General features: G+C 34.6%; 3 protein-coding genes across 3 annotated transcripts in view; 2 read left to right on the top strand and 1 right to left on the bottom strand.

Annotated features, from left to right (window-relative positions):
• Nucleotides 1-744: 744 nt before the first annotated feature.
• Nucleotides 745-1,414, top strand: HELRODRAFT_65318 (hypothetical protein; the record flags this gene model as incomplete). The annotated part of the gene is made up of 3 exons (XM_009021609.1): nt 745-840; nt 1,074-1,130; nt 1,247-1,414. The coding sequence occupies 3 exons, from the start codon at nt 745-747 to the stop codon at nt 1,412-1,414; spliced, it is 321 nt and encodes a 106-aa protein (XP_009019857.1).
• Nucleotides 1,415-2,246: 832 nt separating this feature from the next.
• On the top strand, nt 2,247-15,401 carry HELRODRAFT_161720 (hypothetical protein; the record flags this gene model as incomplete). Its single annotated transcript, XM_009021608.1, has 7 exons — nt 2,247-4,696; nt 5,075-10,756; nt 11,264-12,018; nt 12,117-13,321; nt 13,439-13,655; nt 14,797-14,945; nt 15,207-15,401. The coding sequence occupies 7 exons, from the start codon at nt 2,247-2,249 to the stop codon at nt 15,399-15,401; spliced, it is 10,653 nt and encodes a 3,550-aa protein (XP_009019856.1).
• A 2,368-nt stretch (nt 15,402-17,769) lies between these two features.
• HELRODRAFT_188709 (hypothetical protein) overlaps nt 17,770-22,888 on the bottom strand; it is a gene marked incomplete at its 3' end in the record, with an annotated part of 18,978 nt that continues 13,859 nt past the window's right edge. The window contains exons 12-21 of the mRNA XM_009021607.1: nt 22,420-22,613; nt 21,947-22,026; nt 21,583-21,671; nt 21,140-21,234; nt 20,752-20,955; nt 20,474-20,565; nt 20,077-20,178; nt 18,671-18,897; nt 18,195-18,259; nt 17,770-17,861 (exon numbers count right to left, since the gene is read on the bottom strand). Coding sequence (XP_009019855.1) covers nt 17,770-17,861; nt 18,195-18,259; nt 18,671-18,897; nt 20,077-20,178; nt 20,474-20,565; nt 20,752-20,955; nt 21,140-21,234; nt 21,583-21,671; nt 21,947-22,026; nt 22,420-22,613 — 1,240 coding nt within the window. The remainder of the gene's footprint in view (nt 17,862-18,194; nt 18,260-18,670; nt 18,898-20,076; nt 20,179-20,473; nt 20,566-20,751; nt 20,956-21,139; nt 21,235-21,582; nt 21,672-21,946; nt 22,027-22,419; nt 22,614-22,888) is intronic.

Below are 22,888 nucleotides of genomic sequence, written 5' to 3'. Positions count from 1 at the left end.
ATAATTTGTTAAAAATAGTTATTAATAATTCTTCACTTATAGTCAGAAATTAGGCAGAAATTTAAACAGATGTCAATTAATTAAATAAAATATAATTAGTATTTTATTTAAAAGTATAATATATCTAATTTTAATGACAAATTTGTAAACAATTATGACGTGCTATATGAGTATGTGCGAGTGACACGACGGTATTTTAAATTTAATTAATCCTTAATAAAATTTATAATTAAACTTAATAACAAAATCTCCATGAACGAAAATCCAAATTTTCATCGTCTCATTGAATTTTAGAAGAAAGTTATTATGAATAATAATTGGAATTATCTAAATAATAGAGGTAAAAAAATTTAGAAATGAACTAAAAATTTTCATTCAAAAATCTGTTTTAATAAAAAAAAATTACTTTAGAAAATTGATTATTAAATTTGATGTAAGGCGTATTGGCGTAAAAAGGTATGCAATCATTAATTTTGTATTGAATTCAATAATTAATATTTAATCATTAGTTTTTAATTTAATCTGGTTATAGAAATTATAATCATAATGTAATCTGTAATGTAAGTTCTTTTTAGTAAAGATTTAAAAAATTAAAGATGATTTATTAAAAGAAAGACACAATTTTTTTCCATTATTTCTTTCCATTTGGTTCAAACAAAATATTTATAGCACATTTTACAATTTAATAAAATAATTTGGGTAATAATTAAATAAAAATTTAAATATTAATGAAATAAAATAGGTATGACATCACAAGCAGAATCGGCTAATGAATCATTGGACAGACAGAATCAATACTTAACTGAAAATTTGGCCAGCAAAGTTGCCAGACTCAAAAATGTGAACTTAATTTGATTTCTCTATAATACTGAAAAGTCAATGCTTAATTAAAAATGACAACATTATAACTATAACTATATATAAATTACATACTTATCTATTTATTTTTTTAATACTTTTATCTATAATATGTTGAATCTATATTATATGTTTGTATATTATTGATATTTATATTTTATTTATGCAAAAATATAATTGTAATCAATTATATATATTTTTTCAAATATTTACAGTTAGCAGTTGACATTGAAAATGAGTCTAAAGATTCCAATACTTACTTGAGTGGAATGGTATTTATATTCATTCATTCATTTATTTATTCATTCATTGATTCATTCATTCACCCATCCACTCATTCGTTCGTTCATTCATTCGTTTATTCATTCGTTCATTCGTTCATTTTTAGGATGGGGATTTTGATGGGGCCACAGGTCTATTATCAGGAAGTATGAAGAGATTGAATACAATGGTGTCATCAGGTAAAGGAAACCGAAAGTTAATGTGCTACAGTATCTTATTACTAATTTTCATCTTTTTAATTGTCTATTTTTTCATTGGCTGGGCTCGTGGTTGAATTAATTAACTATGTTTTCTATTGGTCAATCTTGTGGTTATCTGTTTTTTCATGGGCCGGTCTCTTCGTTGAATATATGAATTGTTTTTTTTTCTCTGTAAATATTTTTGGTTAATTTTCAAAGTTGATTATAGCTAACAAACTGGTACATTCATCTATTTTTACAGTAATATGTGTGCATCATACGTGTATACCATGTTAGGTTTTGGTATTTAAGTCTGATTAAGCATCAATTTGATTTATTTGTCTGGGATTATAAGGTTGTCAATCTGTGGGTTTTTTTTATACAAAAAGATGAAAAATTAATGTTGGGGGTTTTATATATGTAAAACTTAAGATTCTTGTTTTGTGCTGGGTCGGCTTAATGAAATGGCGATGTCATTTATGTGTATTGTTAATGTTGAATAGTTTGCGCTAAAGAATTAACTGAACCATTTTCATTTCGGGTATTACTTATCTTACGTCAATGTTTTGGATTTTTAATAAAACTAAATAAAATGTTCTTCGAATTGTCTTTTGCTTCCGTAAATTCGTCATTCATGTGTCGCGCTTTCATTCATTTTGTTTTTCTTTTTTTTTAAATATTTTTTTTTCTATTTTATAGCTTGCTAGCACCGTCTGTAGTCAGTAGTGCATTCGCTAAAACGATCTGATAGGTACTGATAGATAGTTCGAATGTGTAGAGTTGCCATGTTGGTTGTAAGTTAGTTAGGACGCCATCATCCATGCTGATTTCTTAATTTAATTTTCATAAAACCACGGATTGAACCGAACATTCGTGCCATTCAATGACAATTTAAAATGTAAAAATTGCTCTTTGATAAGCCAGAAAATGAGCGACTGCAACGGCAGAGGTGTCAGCTGTGAGAACACCGGCACATCCTTCATTCTTAAATTCAAAAAAGGTCTTTGGTTAGGCAGTGAAAAAAATCCAATAAATGTTGATGACGTCACTGAGGTTGAGAAAATTTTCAGAACATCAATCCCTGCAGAAGATAATCTCAATCAGTCTGCCACAAGTCAGTGTTTTAGTTTTAATGATGTTGTTTGCAATCAGCTGGAAAGCCAATATGTGTCACTTGATAATTCAACTCCAATTGCAATGTTGGAAAAAAACGAAATTGTTGGAAAAGCATCAGAAAATGACTTATCATTGGATTTAAAAACTTTCTCTAGTCAAAAACCGAAAACAAGGAAGAGGAGAAAATTTGTTTACTCGACAAGTCGAATTAAAAGGTCAAGAAAGACAGTTAATACTGAATTGAATAGGGTGGGAAGTGGTCTAAATGCAAGTAATTTTGTCATTAAAACTGAAGGCCAAATTGTTAATTATGATTCTGACGATACAGTTGACCTTGACACCAATGCCAATGTTAATATATCTGTATCGATCGCCAATTGCGCTTCTAGTGTTGATCAGTGCGACAGTTTCGATCTCACTGACGAAGACGTCGATAAGAAAGAAAATCTCTATGACACCATCGATAATCTAGTTAATGATGCTAAGAGTGATATCAATACTGACGACATCAACAACATCAACAGTAACAATAACGACAATGACGATCCCAGCAACATTATTAATGCTACAGACAACAACAACATAAAACCTGATAGAATTGATTATTACAATAATTACAACGCTGCATGTTTATCAGATTACATCAACAAAAACTGTCGCAATGATATTAGTAACACTTGCATTAACATTCAAAATAATGATAACGTCCACTCGGATGCAACAGACACCAACAAGGGCAACGACACCAACAGCTTAATTAATGTTACCACTAATATCAATGAAAACAAGATAGCTGATGATGACATCAGCAAGAGTGTTTGTAGTAGCATGAATGATACATACAAAAACATCACCAACGACAGCAATTTTAGTTGCACATCGACGTCAAACAACGACAACAACGTATACAACAAAATAAGTCGTAATTACTGTTACCTCAACAGTGCTTATAACATCAACAACATTTTATCCAATGACCAGTATAGAAGAGGAGAACCAAAATTAAATAATGACATCAACGGTGTCGTCCATTTCAACTACACTAGCAACAGCAATAACATCAACAACAACAATCTCAACAATATTGGTAACGTTAACATGTATGAATACCCAATTGTACCAGCATACAACGATGATACAAAAATACCTATACACAAAATTAACGCTAGCCAACAACAGTTCAAATCAGAATACAGACATACAAGCATTGACAGCATCAACAACAACAATGATGAAAACAACAAGAACAACAACTTTTTTGTATCAGATACCATTAAAATGGATAGATACCTATCTAATGATATTAAAAATGATGGTATATCATCATATAATGATACTGTCTTTAAGGAAGATTACAATGATGATAACAAGAAATATATCATCGATGCCAAGAGTTTTGCTGTGGATGACAGCGAACATGATAACATCAACAGCTATTTTAAGGGTTTCGATGATGTCAGTAACAGCAACAGCAATAATAACATTAATAATAATGATATTAATACCAGCACAAACAGTCACATCAAAAAGCATTTTACTAATTTTTCTTATGGAAACATATGCAACTGGGGTAGTAGTAGTAGTAGTTATTTAGTTCATTACAACAACAACAACAACATCTATAACAACATCAACAACCACAACAACATAAATAACAACATCAACAATGACAACAATTTCTGCAACCCAACTACATTCACGTCAGCATCATCATTATCATCTACTACTACTATTATTACTACTACTACTACTACTACTATCATTACCACTACTACTACAACTACCTCTACTACTCCTAATATTACTACTACCACTACGACAATGACAACTTCAGATCATAACGTTTACTCGCTCTATGACCAGAGCCCATGTTTGCTCACCAAGTTACTAACATCATCGACATCATTGCTACTGAACAATGATAACATTACTTACTACCCGAATGATAAACCTTATACTGATTTCGATAGTGGCGTCGATTGTGCTCATCGCGAGTCTATTACTGCCGCTGAAGGCAGATTCACTCACAATAGTATTTCCAGTGATGATTATATTATGGTGAAGAATAGTATCAGTAATAATAATAATAATAATAATAATAATAACAATAATAATAATAATAATTTTACTACTCTTATTACTACTACTACTACTACTTATAATAATAATATTAATATTAATAATATTGGTCAGTATTTTGATACTAACAACAGTAAAAGTAATGTTACTATTGCTCCCTTTTCGTTACTTAATTTTCTCAAGTCAGAAAGCGCATCTTCATTGCCATCATCATCATCATCATCATCATCATCATCATCGTCACTGTTCATACCATCATCATCACTACTACTAGCACCACCGTCGTCATCATCATTTTCATCACTATCGTCATCATCATCGTCGTCATCATCATCGCCGTCGTCATCATCATCGTCGTATGCTTCCCTAGTGTCAGCATCATTTCTCTCAACATTTATACTCACATCATCTTCACCATCGCTACCTATGTCATCATTATCATCACTGGTGACTGTATCATCATCATCATTATTATCATCATCATCATCATCATTACCATCACCATCATTACCATCACCATCGTATCTTTCGTCATCGTCATCAATTTCTGTACCATTTAGCACTGTGCTTGAGGACTGCAAAGTTGATAATGATCTTAATAATAATAACAGCAACAACAATATTAACATTGGCAATAACAATGCCAACAATAATGACATCAATAATAATAATAATAATAATGATAATAATAATAATAATTTGAATGGTAATGATGATGTACTCAGTGATGATAACAGTGGAACACTAAGTCATTTTAGTGATGACGATAATGACGTCATAGCTTGTTATGATGATGATGATAAGAATAATAGTAATGATAATAATTATCAAACTTTCAATAGTAATAATATTCATAACAACGACAACAACATCGGTGATGGTAATGATGATGTAAATATTAATGATAGAATGTTCCCATTGGGTGATGATAATGATCATTTTGGTCGGGGCGATGATAATGATGACAGTCAATTCTCGGATACGGATACAATACCGCTAGATATACTATCAGATATCAATAGTATCATTGCAAAAGATAACGACGATGATGATAGCGATAGCCGTGGTGGTGGTGATAATAGTAGCATTGGTGATGGTGATCATCATCATTATCGTCGTCGACATGATGACGATGACTCAAATGTTACGATAACTACTACTATTACTTCTTCTTCATATGAAAATTTTTACGAGGCTATTGGTAATAATAATAACAATAATAATAATAATAATAATAATAATACATTTCTTATAAGTACTGCTTCCTCTAATTATGATAGTAATCCTAACTTTAGTAGTAATAATAATAATAATAATAGTAATTATAGTGGTAATAGTAGTAGTAGAGATAATAAATGTAATTTCGTTGATGCTAAAAGTTATAATAATTTGATTATACCTGATTTGAATTTTTTTCCCGCCACCAACAACGACAGCAACCTAAGAAGCATCAAATGCGGCCATGTAAATAGCATCAGTAACCACATAAACTACAGTAACAACATTAATAGCATCAACAACAATTACATCAACAATAACGTAAACTATAGTAACACTAGTTGCATCAACAACACTAACAACAACTCAAACTACAGTTACATAGATAGCCTCAACAACAATAACATCGTAAGCTACAGTAACAATAGTTGCATCAACAACAATTACATCAACAACAGCGTAAACTTCAGTAACATTAATAGCATCAACAACAATAAATGCAACTCAAACTACTGTTACGTAGATAGCATCAACAACAATAACATCAAGAACAGCGTAAGCTACAGTAACATCAACAACAATAACATCATCAATAACAACAGCGTAAAGTGCAGTAACATTAGTTGCATCAACAGCAATAACATAAACAACATCGTAAACTACAGTAACATTGATGGCATGAACAATAGTGTTAATTTTGCTGCTGTAGTTTCTTCCAATTATGACATTAACAACGTCAGTTTTAACAGCAGCCTCAACAAAATAGTAATTCACGATGACAGCAATAGCGACAATAATGAAAATGATTCGCTTGGTTCATTTTTAACTGAGAACGACACTCGAAACGTCAGCAATATCACCGCTGACATCAACAGTATCGTCCCTAGCATCAACAACAACATCGGTGAGAACATCAACAAAAATGTCTTTAGCATCAACAACGTCATCCCAAATAACAACAACAACATCGGTGAAGACATCAATAAAAATGTCTTCAGCATCAACAACAACGTCATCCCTGACACCAACAACATTAACATTGGAAGCATCAACAACAACAACAGCCACAATAGCACTGATTATGCTAATGATAACTTCTCATTGCTTTCACAATGCATGGATGTTTCATATAATACTAATGATAGTAATAATAATAATAATAACATTAATAATGACAATAGTTATGAAGTCATAACTGATTATATTAATCAAGTTATCTCTTGCAACAACAACAACAACGATAACGTCTATTACAACCCAACAAATAGGGTCAGTGTTATTAACATTAGCCCAATTGATAACAATAACATCAATGAATCTATAAATGGCTTTGGAATTTCCAGTGTTCCTATAAATAGTCTGGAGAATGCTATAAATAGCGTTTGCAGTAATTATTATAGCGGTAGTAATTATAATTATAACAGTAATTATACTACTTATGACCGTAGCCACTTCAGTAATGTTGGTAGGAGTGGTTTTATTAACACTGCTTTTGATGTTACTACTGATACTACAGCTTGTAGTAGTAGTAGTTGTAGTAGTAGTGACAGTGGTAGCAGTAGTACTGCTACTACTATTACTAATAATAATTTTACCCGTAAAATCTATAATAATAATTATGGTAACAATAATAATGATAATTTGATAAAAGTAAATGAGGGTTATGATAGCAAGAGAAATTTTGATTTTAGTTTGACCTGCTTAAAAATGGAGGTCAATAATAATAGTAATAACAATAATAATAATTATAACAATAATAGTAATAATAAAAATAAAGTTGTGGCCGGTTACAACAAAGACAGCAATAACAATAAAGAAAGTATTAATGACTTTTTTCAAGATGGTAAAATTGAATTTGTAGTTATGAAAAATGAAAGTTATGGAATTTCTACTGCTACTACTGCTACTGCTTTTACTACTACTGCTGCTGTTACTACTACTACTACTACTACTACTACTACTACTACTACTACTACTACTACTACTACTACTACTACTACTACTACTGCTACTACTACTACTACTGCTACTGCATCTACTACTTCTGCTGCTGCTACTACTGCTACTACTACCACTACTATCACTACTACTACTATTAAGAATAATACTAATGATGATGATGATGATGATGATACAGTTGATGAAGTATTCGAGATAGTCGATCTTGATGATGATCACATAAATGTCGTTGCTGCTGCTGCTGCAAATGACAGTAAGGCCTCTGCAGCTGACAGCAATTGCATCAACGTCAATGGGAATGATTACATCAACATTTCCGCTGATGAAAATTGTGGTCTCTTTGATAAAGATGATAGTTCTGCTGTAATCACTGACGATTCTGATGCTGCTGTAGCTGCTGCTGATAGCATCAATCACACTTGCAACAACAACAACAACATCAGTAATACTGACGACAACAATAAAGATGACGACAACATCAACTATTCAGACATCAGCGATAACAGCAGCAGCAACAACAACAACAACAGTTACATCAACAATCTTTCAGTCTCTGATATCAGTGATACTGATAACAACGTCAATAAAGAATCTCTTATATCCTATCTGCCCCTTGCATCTAGTATTTATACTACTGATAATACTGCTACTGCTAGCAATACATTCACTACAGTAAATGATACTTCATATCATATTAGCAGTATAGACACAGTAAATGATAGTTTATCTCACAATGCTAGTACTACTTCACCTACAATGAATTATACACCATCCTATGCAGACAATACTTCGTCTTGTACTACAAATAGCTGTACACTTGGTGTGGATGTACCGAGTGGATATGTTTCTGATGTGGTTGCTACAGTTGCTAGCAATGTTTGCCACGGTGGAAAGAGTTTGAATGATAGGGAAGAGGTCAAAATCTTATCTGTCTATAGTACCAACAACGGTAATAATGATAATAACAATAATAACGATAATAACAATAATAATGATGATGATGATGATAAAAATAATAATAATAACGTTAATTGTAGCGATGATATTGATGATGTTATTATCAATGATGATAAATTTGATAAAACAGCCATTAAGAACAGCAACAACCACAACAGCGAGCCATCTACTTCATCAGTGGATAATATCAGATATACTGCTCGTACTACTAATTCTAGTACTACTTTTACTAGCTTTTTGTTACCCAAAGTGAACATACCAAACATTAGTTATTTGGTATCTGAAGCGACCAAAGCAACCGCAGCTGCTGCATCTACTACTTCTTCTGCTACTGCTACTACTTCGCCTTCTAATAATTCTGACAACAGCAACATTAGCATTACTGAAACAGAAGGGCTTAGTAGTGGAAATACCAGAGGCAAACGAAAAAGAGGGAAGTTTAACAAAAAATGGATAAAAAATTATGATGATTATGACCTGGGCTACCTCTTCAGGCGAGAAACAAGGAGTACTAAATACATTATTAACGATCCTTTTACACTTTACAGTGCTGCTACTGCTGCTGCTACTACTACTACTACTACTACTACTGCTGCTACTACTACTACTACTTCTAAGATTAGTAGTACTATTATTACTACTTTTTCAACCCATAATCAAATTACTATAGCAAATGTTTCTTCTAGATTTACCACTACAGCAGGTGCTACTCAAGAGACGCCTACAAATACTATTACTACTTCTGCTACTGCTACTACTACTACTACTACTACTACTACTACTACTACTACTACTACTACTCTGAATATTAGCTGTAATAAAGACGGTATGACATCATCGAGTAACAATGGCAGCAATAGTGGCTGTGGTGGTGTTTTTGTTAGCAGTAGCAATACTAGCGCATTCAACCTTTCTGACAGTCATAATGACGATTTCGATGTTACAAATCATCAAGTAAACAACATGAGTGGCGATGAAGAGGAGAGAAATGATGACGCCGACAGTTTTTCCGTGGATGACGTGATGGATGACGTCACAAAGGTTAAAAGTAAAAGTCGGAGAGGTAAGAAGAGAGGTAGAGGCGGGGGATTGTCGAAGGGCCAATCGGCTAAAACGTCTAACGCTAAAAAGTCTTTCTCCCGCCAAAATAGCAAAACTCCAAAGAATAATAACCTCGAAATGAATACTGATGACGATAACTCGTTCCCAACTAATTTGAGAACGGTTTCTGTGTTACTGTCTAGGAATGCAACAGCATCAGTTACAACTCAACCATTAACTTTAACGTTACCCTCACCATTATCTAATCAGCTTCCTCCCACACCACCATCATCAACTGTTTCACTTTCTTCTCTGATGTCGTCACCATCGCCGCTACAACTACTTCCGCTATCATCATCATCACTGACGTCATCCTGGTTGGCGCCATTACAAATAGCAGATGATTTCCGGATACATTTGACGGCGCAGACCTGTAAGTGGCTGGAGGCGTGTGATGCTCTGCAGCCTTATGTTCGTCTCGTTTTCCTTCCATTCGAGAACTTGAAGAAGTTGATGATGAAGAGAGAGAGGATGGAGTCTAGTGATATTTTTGATGATGTTGCTACCGCCACAGCTGCTGCTGCTGCTAACGATAACAGCTGTGGTGTTTTTGTGAAGGTTGAGAAGATAGAGTGTGTGAAGTTAAATGAGATCGAGCAGAAGGTCTTTGGTGCTCGTGAACAAACATCATCTTCATCTTCGTCGTCGTCGTCCACTTCATCAGCGTTTACTTCAATCGTTACATCAACCGCCACCTTTCCTGTCAAGACTGCATTCGTTACATCAACTACCAGTACTGAAACATCAGTAGCGGCTACGTCAGAGCCATCTATGGCCTCACGTTCACCAACAACAACGTCAACTGAAGCCCAGATACTTCCGGTAAAAAACAACAAGAGGTTTAAGCAGGAGAAACAAAACACATCACCTGGAAAGATCCCAAGAACGAAATCTCTGACGCCTCCCCTTCTGAAAAAAATAGAGAAAACGATCGTAGAAATGACGTCATCCTCATCTCCATCATCGTCGAAATCCGTATCATTGCATTCAACTGTCTCAGCGTTATCGTCAGCAAATGAATCGTCTTTCGCAACATCAACATCAACGACAACAACATCATCAGCAACAACAACAACATCAGTAACAACAACAACATTAACAGCAGCAACAACAACAACATCAGCAGCAACAGCAACAACAACATCAGCAACAACAAAATCGTTATTTACTAAGCCAACATTGACTACCACACCAACGTCGGCTAAAACAACAACAACTGCATCATTGAAAGTAGTAACTATTCAAACAACAACATTTGCAACAACAACAACATTAGTAGTTACAACAATGGCAAAAGCAATAACATCCTCTTCCAGATTTAAAACATCAACATCATCGTCGTCGTCTTCATCATCATCGACACCAGCTGCAACCTCTACAACAGTAGCAGCAACAACAACATCCCCGATAACATTAACGACAGAAGCTGTTGCAACAGCCACAACATCATCAACAGTTACAACGCAGTCGGCAAATAACGACATTAACAAATTTAAAATCCCAAAACTTTCTAGTCAAAATAAAGCCAAAACACCAGTGTATCAAAAAACACCACTTCTTCCAACTTCATCGTCGTCGTCGTCGTCGCCACCAGCGCCTCAACTTAATCGTTATCGGCCAGGCTTAACGCCATTTTTCAGACCGAATCCAAATTTTCTTGTAAATAAATCTCTTCAATACTTTCCCCAACGACCTCCACTTCAATTCGGCATTACTGCAAATAATTTTACGAGGAATTCAATGTCAAAACCGCCGTCGCAGCTCCCACGCTTGCCACAACCACGGCTATCAGAGGTTACTCCGTATGCTCTTCGTTATCGTCAGCCTCCCCATCCTCACCTTCCTCTTGCACTTCCCGCTCGACACTCCATGAAGTCAAATGTTCCTTCGTCTGCCATGAGAACTTCTGCTACAACAATTTGTACTACAACAACTTCTACAATTACGGCTGCTACCAGTTATAGGACTGTTACCAATAGCAGCAAAAATACTGTTAACAATGTAAATGGCAGCAGTATCAGCTGTAGTAGTAGCAGTAGTGGTGGTCATCAAAAAAGTAATTCAACACGGAATTCAACACTGTGGTCTCCTCGTCCAACGCGTTCGTCATCATCGTCGTCGTCGTCATTGTCCTCCTTGATATCGTCGCCATCCTCGTCAGCTGACCAGCTACCAACAAGACATCAGCAGCAGCAGCAGCTGAAGCGGCAGCAACCAGCCAATGAGCTGTGTCACGTTTTTAATAGAATGGAAGTAGATCGCGGTAAAAGTGAGTTTGTCAGTTACTGAATTAAAAAAAAAAAAATAATTTTAAACCTTTATACTTGGAGGTGAATATTTTTTTAATATTTAAAATTCATCCACCAGGCGTCCTGAACTTGCCGTGGATGGTAAAAAACCGGGGGCACGACCCGCTGGGCCTCGAAGACCCCGACGACGACGATGACTATAATGACGACAGTTACGACACCCAAAACAGCAATATCAGAAATGGTGACGTCATGTTAAATAGTGACGAAACTATCACTTCAGTCGGAGTTAAGGACGGCATGTCAAGCTGTGAGATGGTGAGTGGGAGAGTGCAGTTCATGAGGACGACGGCTAGTAGGAGCAGCATCATCTATGAAGATATCAATGATGGTTTTAAATTTGATGAAATGAGTAAGCTGAACTCTGGCACTGACAAATGCCTAGCTGCTGACGATACGGACGAAGAGATATTGAGGAAGAGGATGATGATGACGGTGAGTGAAGAGGTGATGGCGGTAAAATTGAACGAGGAGCTTGATGACGTCAAAGTCATGCTCAACATTCAAATGCGACTCGCTAACTTGCTGAGTGACGAAAATGACGGTAGTGGTGATGATGAGGATCGCCATCGTGCTGCTGATGATGATGATGATCGCGCTTGTTATGGTGCTAGTGATGATGGTGACGATCGTGTTGTAGTGAAGAGGAGCGATAGTGAATATGACGTCATTTCAGAAGGAGAGGAGGACGTCAAGTTTAAAATTGAAAACAACGACATCAGAAACAACAACAACAATAATAATAATAGTAATAATAATAATAACAATAACTGCGGCGGGCCATCATCATCATCTACTGCCATCAATTCTTACTCACTTACTCGTCATCACCATCATCACCGTCATCACCATAGTCATCGTGGCTGTAGCTCTTCACGTATAGCGGTAGCGACGGCAACTGCTGCTGCTACTGCTGTGGCAGCAACGCTAGCTTCCGATTCCGACGTTGATAGCGTTAACTCGGAAGGATCTTATAGCTCGTACCTGTCGTCGTCCTCTTCATCGCTACTACTGACCCCCTCGCCATTCGAGAGCCCTTCGCAATATCGACCCGTACCCTACCCTTCGATTCGTCGTAGAAAGAATAATAACAATAACAACAACAACGGCGGTAATAGTAATAATAATGATAATGATAATAATAATAATAATAATAATAATAATAATAATAATAGAACCAAATCAAATCTCTATGACGCTGGGAGGAGATCTAATTCCGGCATGTTTGAAAATTATGATGACTGGCTCAGGCACGATACGCACGTAAGAAGAAATAACAACAACAACAATAACAACAACAATAATAATAATAAATTTCATTATGATCCCTTTGTTGCATATACCCGATTTGATCCCTTTGTTGCATATACCCGACAACAGTATGAGCCGAATTTTGGCACTAAAAGGTACAACTATAACAACAACAATAATAATAATAATAATAATAACAACAACAATAATAATAATAACAACAACAATAATAGTAATAATAATAACAACAACAATATTAGTAATAAAAATAGGAATAATAAAAAATTGGAATTCTCCACTCGCGGCTATAGTAATTTGTTTTACCAGAATATCGACGATGACGACGGTGGTAGTAGTGACGACAACAGACGTCATCTTCGTCCTCCTCATCATCCTCCTCCTCATCATCCTCATCATCAGCAGCAGCATGAAACGTCCAGTTTGAAATCTACCGAGTATTATAGAAGAACATCCTTTGTAAGTCATGCCCTGTCCAATTTACCTTTTCATTCATGCCGGCGATGGTGATGATGGTGATAATAATATTGATGATGATGATGACGATGGCCATTTTTGACGATGATGATGATGATGATGAAGACTACTACGCTGATGAGTGAATTGGCCTTGACGATTACGGCGGTATTGACCGTGATGGTAATGATAATGATGATGATGATGATGATGATGATGGTGGTGGTGGTGGTGGTGGTGGTGGTGGTGGTGGTGGTAGTAATACGGCTGACCACGTCAGCCATCTCTTCAAAGTAAGCAAAATACTTCCAATAAGCAGCTTGTGTAAATTTTATTTTATGCTATTTTTTTAATAAATTATTCAAAATTAATTTGTCATCGTATGCAACGGAAGCTATTACTCGATTTAATTCTAAAAATAACCTGCATGCTAGACGTGCAAATGAGTTTTATTTGCCGGTGACAAGAACAAAGATATGCTGCAATAGCACCTTGATATATGTGGATTGAAAACTTGGAACAAGCTAGCGACCAATATACAACAATCGCGACCCTACTGCAAGTTCAAGTTCGACATCCATAAACTGATAGAAGCAGAGATGCAATTTAATCAATCTTTTTTTCATTGATTTCTTTCTTTTTTGTTTTACGAAACAATATTATTGTGTTTTCTATTTTTTTGGACATTATGAACAAATTTTGTTTTATTAATTAGTTAAATTGACAATTGAACAGCATAATTTCTGTCAGTTAAGTTGCCACACAAGCCCCCTGTGGGCTTCTGGTTTTACTTTAAATAAATAAATACGGCTGATTATGATAATGATATTTCAACCGACAGCAAGTACGATGTCCAAGCTCTTCTGCCGATTCCGAATCAATACTCTCAACCTCAAGAGCAAACCCATCATCATCATTCTACTCATCATCATCCTATTTATCATCATCATCCTACTCATCATCATCATCTGCATCATCATCATCATCATCTGCAACGTCATTGTCGTCAGCAGCAGCAGCTCTAGCTTCATCACCATCAGCTAGATCGGAGTTAAGGGAAGAGTACAGGATGATGATAAAAAGAGAGATGTTAGGCTTCGTGCAGAATGGTGTGCTGTCGAACGACAAGGCTCTTATTGCTGCCGATAAGATCTATAATGAGGTTGCTGCCTGTCTGTCTGTTTTTGTTTGTTTGTCTGTTTGTCTCTCTGTCTGTCTGTCTGTTTGTTTGTTTGTTTGTTTGTTTGCTGGTTTGTTTGTATTGTTGTTTTTGTTTGTTGTTGTGGCTGTTGTTGTATGTAACAACAATGTTTATTTTTGATGGTAAATAATTAATTAATTAATTAACTTTATTAAAATTTACTAAAATTTATTAAATTATTAATTGATATATACCGAGCAAAAAAAATTCACTTCCGCCCAGATCTCATCTCGCACCAGGCTGCCAAAAATCAAAAAAGAATACGAAGATGGCGAATGCGACGACAGTGATGATGATGGTGATTACAACTACAATAATAATAATAATAACAACAACAACAATAATAATAATGTTGCTATCGATGATGTCTATGATCTTATAAATAAGTACGTAAGCCAGTACAAAAGCGCGCGATAAACGTTAAGTTATAAAATGTAATTAGATAATTGAATGTAATTAGTTATTTTAATTAATATTATGTAATAATATTATTATTATTTGTATATGATATTATTATTATTGTTGTTATAAATTTATTATTACTATTATTTTTGTTGTTGATTTGTTGTTGTTTTGTTGTTAAGTAATTCATGTCCATTGCATTCGTCTGATTTTTAATTCATTCATTCATTCATTTAATCATTTTTTCGTTCATTCATTTGTTCGTTCCATCGTTCAGTTGAGTTCATTTATATTTGTATTTATTGTTTAGTATGTTTGTCTGTATGTGTGTGAATGGATTAACAAGTGAATGAGTGATTAGAAGATTAGACGGATAGATAGATAGATTAAATTTTGATTAAAAGTATGGATGAATGCATGAATTTGATGAATGATTAACCGAAATAAGGAATGGAAGAATGGGCAAATGAATTAATGGATGAATGAAGAGACGGAGGGATTGACCAGCTGATTGACGAAAAAAGATATTCATCTATCTATTCATTCATCCATTCATTTGAATGAAGGAGGTTGGTTTGAATTGAACAAAATTGACGACATCGTTTGAATTTTCCAGGAAAAAATATTTTCATACTGTGTGTAAATTATCATTTGAAGAATGTCAGACGAACGCTTGAATGAATGAATAATTGAAAAAAATAATAAATGATTGGATGAATAAATAAACGAATGAATGTACTGATGAGTGAATGATGGATGTATGGATGGATGGATGGATGGATGGATGGATGGATAACAACATGATCTCTCTTGTGTTAAATTTTGTTATCTGTGGAAAAAGAAGCATATTTGGTCTTGCTGAACGTGCAATGTTTATCACCACGTACGTACAAGAACTATATGTAAATTATGTATATAATATATCCACACACATATACCTGCAAACAAGCACTTTAATACCCAGGTGTATATATATATATGTATATATATATATATATATACGCGCGTGTATAATACGCACAAATACAGAAAAAAGTTATAAAATACTCATCGAAACGAGCATGTATTTATTTGTGTGTTTTCAGACCTATCTGTAACAATTTAAAAAAATTCTTGTGGTGTTTTGTTTCAGAATAATTAAACGAAAATTAATGAAAACGGGTGGATTTGGGTGGCGGAAAACTAGACGCGACTCAATCGACTTGAAGAGTCTCGAGTCAGGGGTCTCGAGTCAAGTTGTAGTTGCGACTTAGCCTTCTTTGAATGTGAATTTTAAACTGAAAACAGCAAAACAACTGAAGTTCTCCATACTTATATAGTTTTAAAGACGAAATGAAATCGCAGTGAAGCAAGTGTGTGGCTAAACTAGAAAGAACTTAATTATGCGCTTCAGCTGAACAAATGTTTCTAAGTTTTGGAGTGATCTCGACTGATAGTACCACATCGGGCTAATATTGTTTCTTTTATGCACGACATATATGAGCTTCATTTTGTAATTCCTAAAACAACACTTCAGGCACTTTGTCGAACATAATTTCAATTTAAAATTACTATTTACGAAACGGGTTACTAATGCAGAATAGTCTAGTCTAGATCGATTAATGAATGTTCTATCACGGTTGCTAGGTTTATGTGAGTAATAACTTGATGCTTAAAAGTATTGTGTTGTCTAATTGTTTGGAAGTTATTTATATGTTTATATCAGGTTTTATACAGATTTGACAGCGGTGCACTTTGTTACAATCAATCGTAAATAGTGACTTAGAATCGAAGTCGTCATGTATTGAAAAAGTCATGTATTTTGATGTCAAATGAATCCGTGACAGTGAAGTCAAGTCATGTTTTGATGAAAAGTCCAGGTGACATGCATACGGTGATCAGTTATTTTTACCCCTTCGAGAGCTGCAAAAAATCTTAGGCCCACCGTTTTAAACCACTCCTCTTGCAATATTTAAACACAAATTTGGGTAGAGAATGGCAATAACATTATAAAAGTATTTTTTTATTTATTAATTTGATTATTAATTTTTTTTCAAATAATGCCAAATTGTTTTAATAGTTTGTTCTTAATACATATAAAATATACACCCATTCAAGTATTTTATATAGATAGATAATTTAATAGAAAATGGGTTTTTATGGTCAAAAAAATATAACTAAATTACTTAATAATCACTTTTTGTAATAATAATAAAAACGCAAAGAAATTCTCCTATATTATAACGACGTTAACAAATAAGAATAACAATAATAATAACTAACAACAACAATAATAATAACGGTAACATAATAATAACATAACTCTAATAATTGTGGTTGATTATTCATACAACTATCAAATTATAATTGATTAATTAGTTAATCAATTAATTAATTAAAATCATCATGAGTAGAGGGAGACGACTTCTTTACCAGAGCCCCTGACGAATAAAACCCTCGTTAAGCCCTCAGATAGCATCTCCAGGTAGGACATGTCTGAATAATTATTTATAATAATTATTTGTAATATTAATTAATTATAGTAGTATTAATTATAACAAAATTTATTTACAATGGTAATAATAAAATAATATAATAATATAATATTAATAATAATAATAATGCGTTAAGGTCTATTTTATTACAATATTATTATCGTAAAGTGTTGACGATAACAAACAAACATATAAAAAAGCTGGTTTTAGCTGGCTAAACGTCTTAAAAGCTAAAATTTTAACCGGCTAAACAACTAAAAAGCTAAGCTTTTGACCGGCTAAACAACTAAAAATCGATTGATTACCCAAACTAAATACCACCAATTAAACTTACAATTTTCTTCGGCGTTCAGCTTAGCTGGTGGAGCTGGAAGATTTAAAATTACGAGAGCGGCTGTACTAGATTTTTCAGTGACAGCTTTGTTTAGTTGCATGGCATTATGCATTTTCATGAATTGATTGACGTCTCTGGGTGGGATGGTGGGTGGATGGGTGGGTGTGATGACAAATGACAAATGATTGGCTGATTGAATGATTGGCTAATTGAATAATTGGCTGATTGATTGATTGGTCGGTTGATTGATTGATGGAGGATTAAGTTATTTAATCACTTAAAATATTATACCGACAAAAAATTAATGAAGCAACTAAAATAAAAAGCGAAAAATAAAAACATCAGTGGCACAAAGAAAGACCCAGAAGACAGATAAACACACGGACAAACACACAGACAAACATACAGACAAACACACACACAAAAGCACGCACAAACAGATAAACACGCACATACACAGACAAACACAGACTAACTTATAAGACGTATTATTGGTAGACCTCTTCAACATCATGGCATCCAGCGGCGTGAATGTGAAATGAGTAGGTGGTTGTGATGGCGACGTGTGTGGCGACTGAGACGTTGACGGCTTGGCGTCGACAGCGTTGTGGTCGGGCGACGGAGGTATGTCTCGCATGAAGAGGCCACTCTCATTTGGTCGAAGGTCCGTCGAGACTCGATTCGCGTTTTCTATAGAAGATTTCTGCGTTGTGTGTGGTGTCGTTAATGTTGTTGTTGTTGATGATGATGTTGTTGTTGCTGTTGTTGTTGATGTTGTTGTTGATGTTGTTTGGATGTTGTTGATGTTGTTGCTGTTGATGTTGTTGTTGCTGTTGTTGTTGATGTTTTTGTTGATGTTGTTGTTGCTGTTGTTGTTGATGTTGTTGTTGATTTTGTTGTTGATGTTGATGTTGTTGATGTTCTTGATATTGTTGCTGTTGATGTTGTTGTTATTGTTGTTGATTGTTTTATTGTTGATACTGTTGTTGTTGTTTTATTAATGTTGTCGTGAAAATTGTTGGCGTCGTTGTGAGTATTTTGTTGATGTTGTTATTATTTTAGGATTGTTGCGGTTTCAGCAATCATCATCAACAAACATAGACAGCAGACATAGACAACAAATTTACAGACAACATAGATAACAAAATAAAAAAAAACATAAACAAACAGCAAAGCGTAAACAAAAAAACATAGAAAATATACTCCATGGGAAGATTTGTCCTGACTGTCATCTGAAATATTATATAGAAAAATATCGGCTTGTAAAAATTATTTTGGTGTTGGTGTATTTACAAAATTACACGCTTCATGAATATCATTACAAGAATGCTATCACAATAATGATACCATCAAAGTCACGATCATTTTGACATCATCGCCGCCAGCATTATCATCATCAGAATGATATCATCACGTTCAGGAAGTATTTATCATCAGTATATAAAAAAAATATGATGCTGATAATGACGTCATTATCATCATCGAGGTAAGTAGGTCATCATGGTAAATAGATAATCATCATCGTCGTAAATGCCTCACAATCATCGTAATTACGTCATCATCATAGTAAATACGTTATCAGCGCGACAGACCAGGATCGGAATCTTTTTTGCCAGACGAGTCAAGCCAGCTTTTATGAAAAGACCTGTGCTGAAATATTAACACTAGATTAAATTTTATGATAATTTACTAAATAATAATAATAATAATAATAATAATAATAGCAATAAAAACAATTGTTTAAAAAGATATAAAATAATTATAACAATAACAATAAAAACAATTGTTTAAAAAAGATATAAAATAATAATAATTATAATAATAACAATAAAAACAGTTGTTTAAAAAGATATAAAATAATAATAATAACAATGCTACTAACGCTCATAGGCTTGCCATCAGCGGCAGCCTTCCTCATCACCTCCACCCTCGACTCCATGTTCAAGGTCCGTTCAACTTCATATGCTGATATGTCGCTATCGAACTGTTTGTTTGTTGGTGTGTGCGTGTGTGGGTCTGTGTTGGTGTGTGCGTGAGAAAGAGAGAGAGAGAGAGAGTATGTGTGTGTATGTGTGTGTGTGGTGTGTGTGTGAGTAGTCAAACGTTTTATCGGAGGAGGAGGATTTCAAATTTAATACCAATCTATACCACCATAATCAGCTGAAACAACAAAAACATCAACAATTAAAACGTCAGTAACATCATCAACAACAACAACATCAATAACAACAACATCAACAACATCAACAACAACATCGACATCAACAACATCAACGAACCATCTCGACAACGTACACTTCAGCGTGTATTCTTATCTCATACAAATATTCTTCCAGCTGATTTTTTATCAATATGCTGTTGTCGGACACATCTGTTTATATGCACGTTGAAATTAATTTTGTAAAAAAAACCCACCGACATGAACAATCAAAATTACGAAAAAAACTGCAAAATACAAAACCAAAAACTCACAAAACTAAAAAACTCACAAAAACGATAAACCCACAAAAACAATATCCCGCGAAAAAATCCCGAAAAAATCGGAAAAAAAACACACGCGCGACAGTAAATATCCTGATCTTGCATCCCCTCCATATCCTGTGCTGTTGGAGCAGGAAGGAGAGAAGGATCAGCATCCCGCCGTCGTGAATGATCCACCAGATGTCTATAGTCGTCGTAACCTTCTCGGATTTCGTCGGGAAGTCCGGGCTTTTCAGCACCAATAGTGTCAATTTTCGCGCGTGTACTAAACGGATGCTGGCTGGAGTGATGGAGTGAGGGGGAAAATGATTGAGTGGAGGAATGAAATGATGGAATGAAATAAATAATAGATAGAGTGAAGAAGTGAAAGAACAGAATGTAGGAATGAAATAACTGTCAGAGTTAATTTTATCACAAAGGCAACGACAAAAACGACAAGATGAACAGCTTCATAGTCTACCTACTTATGAATGTATGTTGCACCTCTGCTGAGTGATCATGTGGCCAGCATATGAGCACCGTATTGTGCACCATTGCACCTATACCTATAGACTGCACCCTGATGGCGATGATAAAAACGGCGATGATGGTGAAGAAGATGGTGGTAAAAATGATGGTGATGAGGAAGATGAAGAAAAGGGTGGTGATGAAGATGATGATGATACTACTACTACTAGCTGCCACTACACTTACGATAACAGCAACAGTAGCAGTTACTACCACTACTACTACTACTAAAATACAAACAGATGATGGTAGAGATGATGGTGATGAAGAAGGTGAAGATGAAGAAAAGGATGTTGATGATGAAGAAAAAGATACTACTACTACTAGCTGCTACTACACCTAAGATAACAGCAGCAGCAGCAGCAGTAGCAGTTACCACCACTACTACTAAAATACTAACAGAGACGAGATTCCTTCTTCAACGCTACTGCTGTATACAACTTTGACGAACCCTTTAATTTTCTGTTCCGATAGCTCACTCATTAAATTCTACGTTGTCGTCATAAAATAATTAATAGTAATTAGTAATATATTATGCTAATTAATAATAAAAATAGTAGTAAAAAAATACTAATAATAAATAATAATAATATTGACAACAACAATACAAACATTACACACATTACATACGCTACGCCGCGTGCACTATGAATTCAAAAATTATCTAACTACTACTATTGTTAACAACTATTTATTATTATTATTACTATTATTACTTTTATTATTATTATTATTGTCATTTTTATTATTATTATTATTATTACTTTTTTTACTGAGTCTGCCTTCTCGACATTAGACAGGTAGTCTCCAGTGAGGACGGTTGCAACGATGCTGAGACCTCGTCCTGTCAGTTAGTAAGTAAAGAGGTGCGTGTGCGTGTATGTGTGCGTGTACGTGTGTGTGTACGTGTGTGTGTGTAAATCAGTAAAGATACTTATCAGTAAAGACACTTATCATTAAAAATGTACTTCCATTTGAGTAGTAGTTGTAGTTGTTCATTTTTGCAGTACAATACAGTGCAATACAGTATACTAAAATACATTACAATGCAACGGTTGATTTGTACAGTGCTGGTCACATAAAGATCTCAACAACGACTAAAAGACCTTATTTCATTACGTTCTATCACATCCCGTGCCAACCAATCCAACCTTACCACACACACGCAGACACGCTCGCACACACACACACACACGCACACATACACACACACGCGCACACATACAATTCTTCCTACCGTGTTTTAGCTGCGAGACAAGTCTAAGTAATTCAGGGTTATTAAGTTTGCTGGTTTCAGGGTCGACTTTGTCCAGGACCAAAATCTGGGGCCTCCAGTTTTTTATGTGGGTCTCATCGTCCAAACTGAGGAGGGCCCGTTCTGTGAAGGTCATCAGAAGCCCTGTCATTCCGTCGCCCCATTCTTTCTCGCTTCTGATTGGTTGGTTGAATGGACGGACGGATAGACGAGTGGTTGAAGGATTGAAAAATTATTTAATGAATGAATGAATTAATAAGTGAATTAGTGAATGGATAGCCAAATACATGAATCAATCGGTCATAAACAGCAACACCAACACCCCAACAAGATCGGTGAACTAATCCTACACAAACAACCAAAATGCTGCTTCAAACACTAACAAGACAACAACAACAACAAGAAAAAAAACAACAACGACCAAACAACAACAACAGCAACAACAACATTT

This window comes from Helobdella robusta, assembly GCF_000326865.2.
Source record: "Helobdella robusta unplaced genomic scaffold HELROscaffold_3, whole genome shotgun sequence".
Lineage (NCBI taxonomy): Eukaryota > Metazoa > Annelida > Clitellata > Rhynchobdellida > Glossiphoniidae > Helobdella > Helobdella robusta.
Note: the sequence above shows the minus strand (reverse complement) of the source record. Positions and strands in the feature narration are given on the sequence as shown.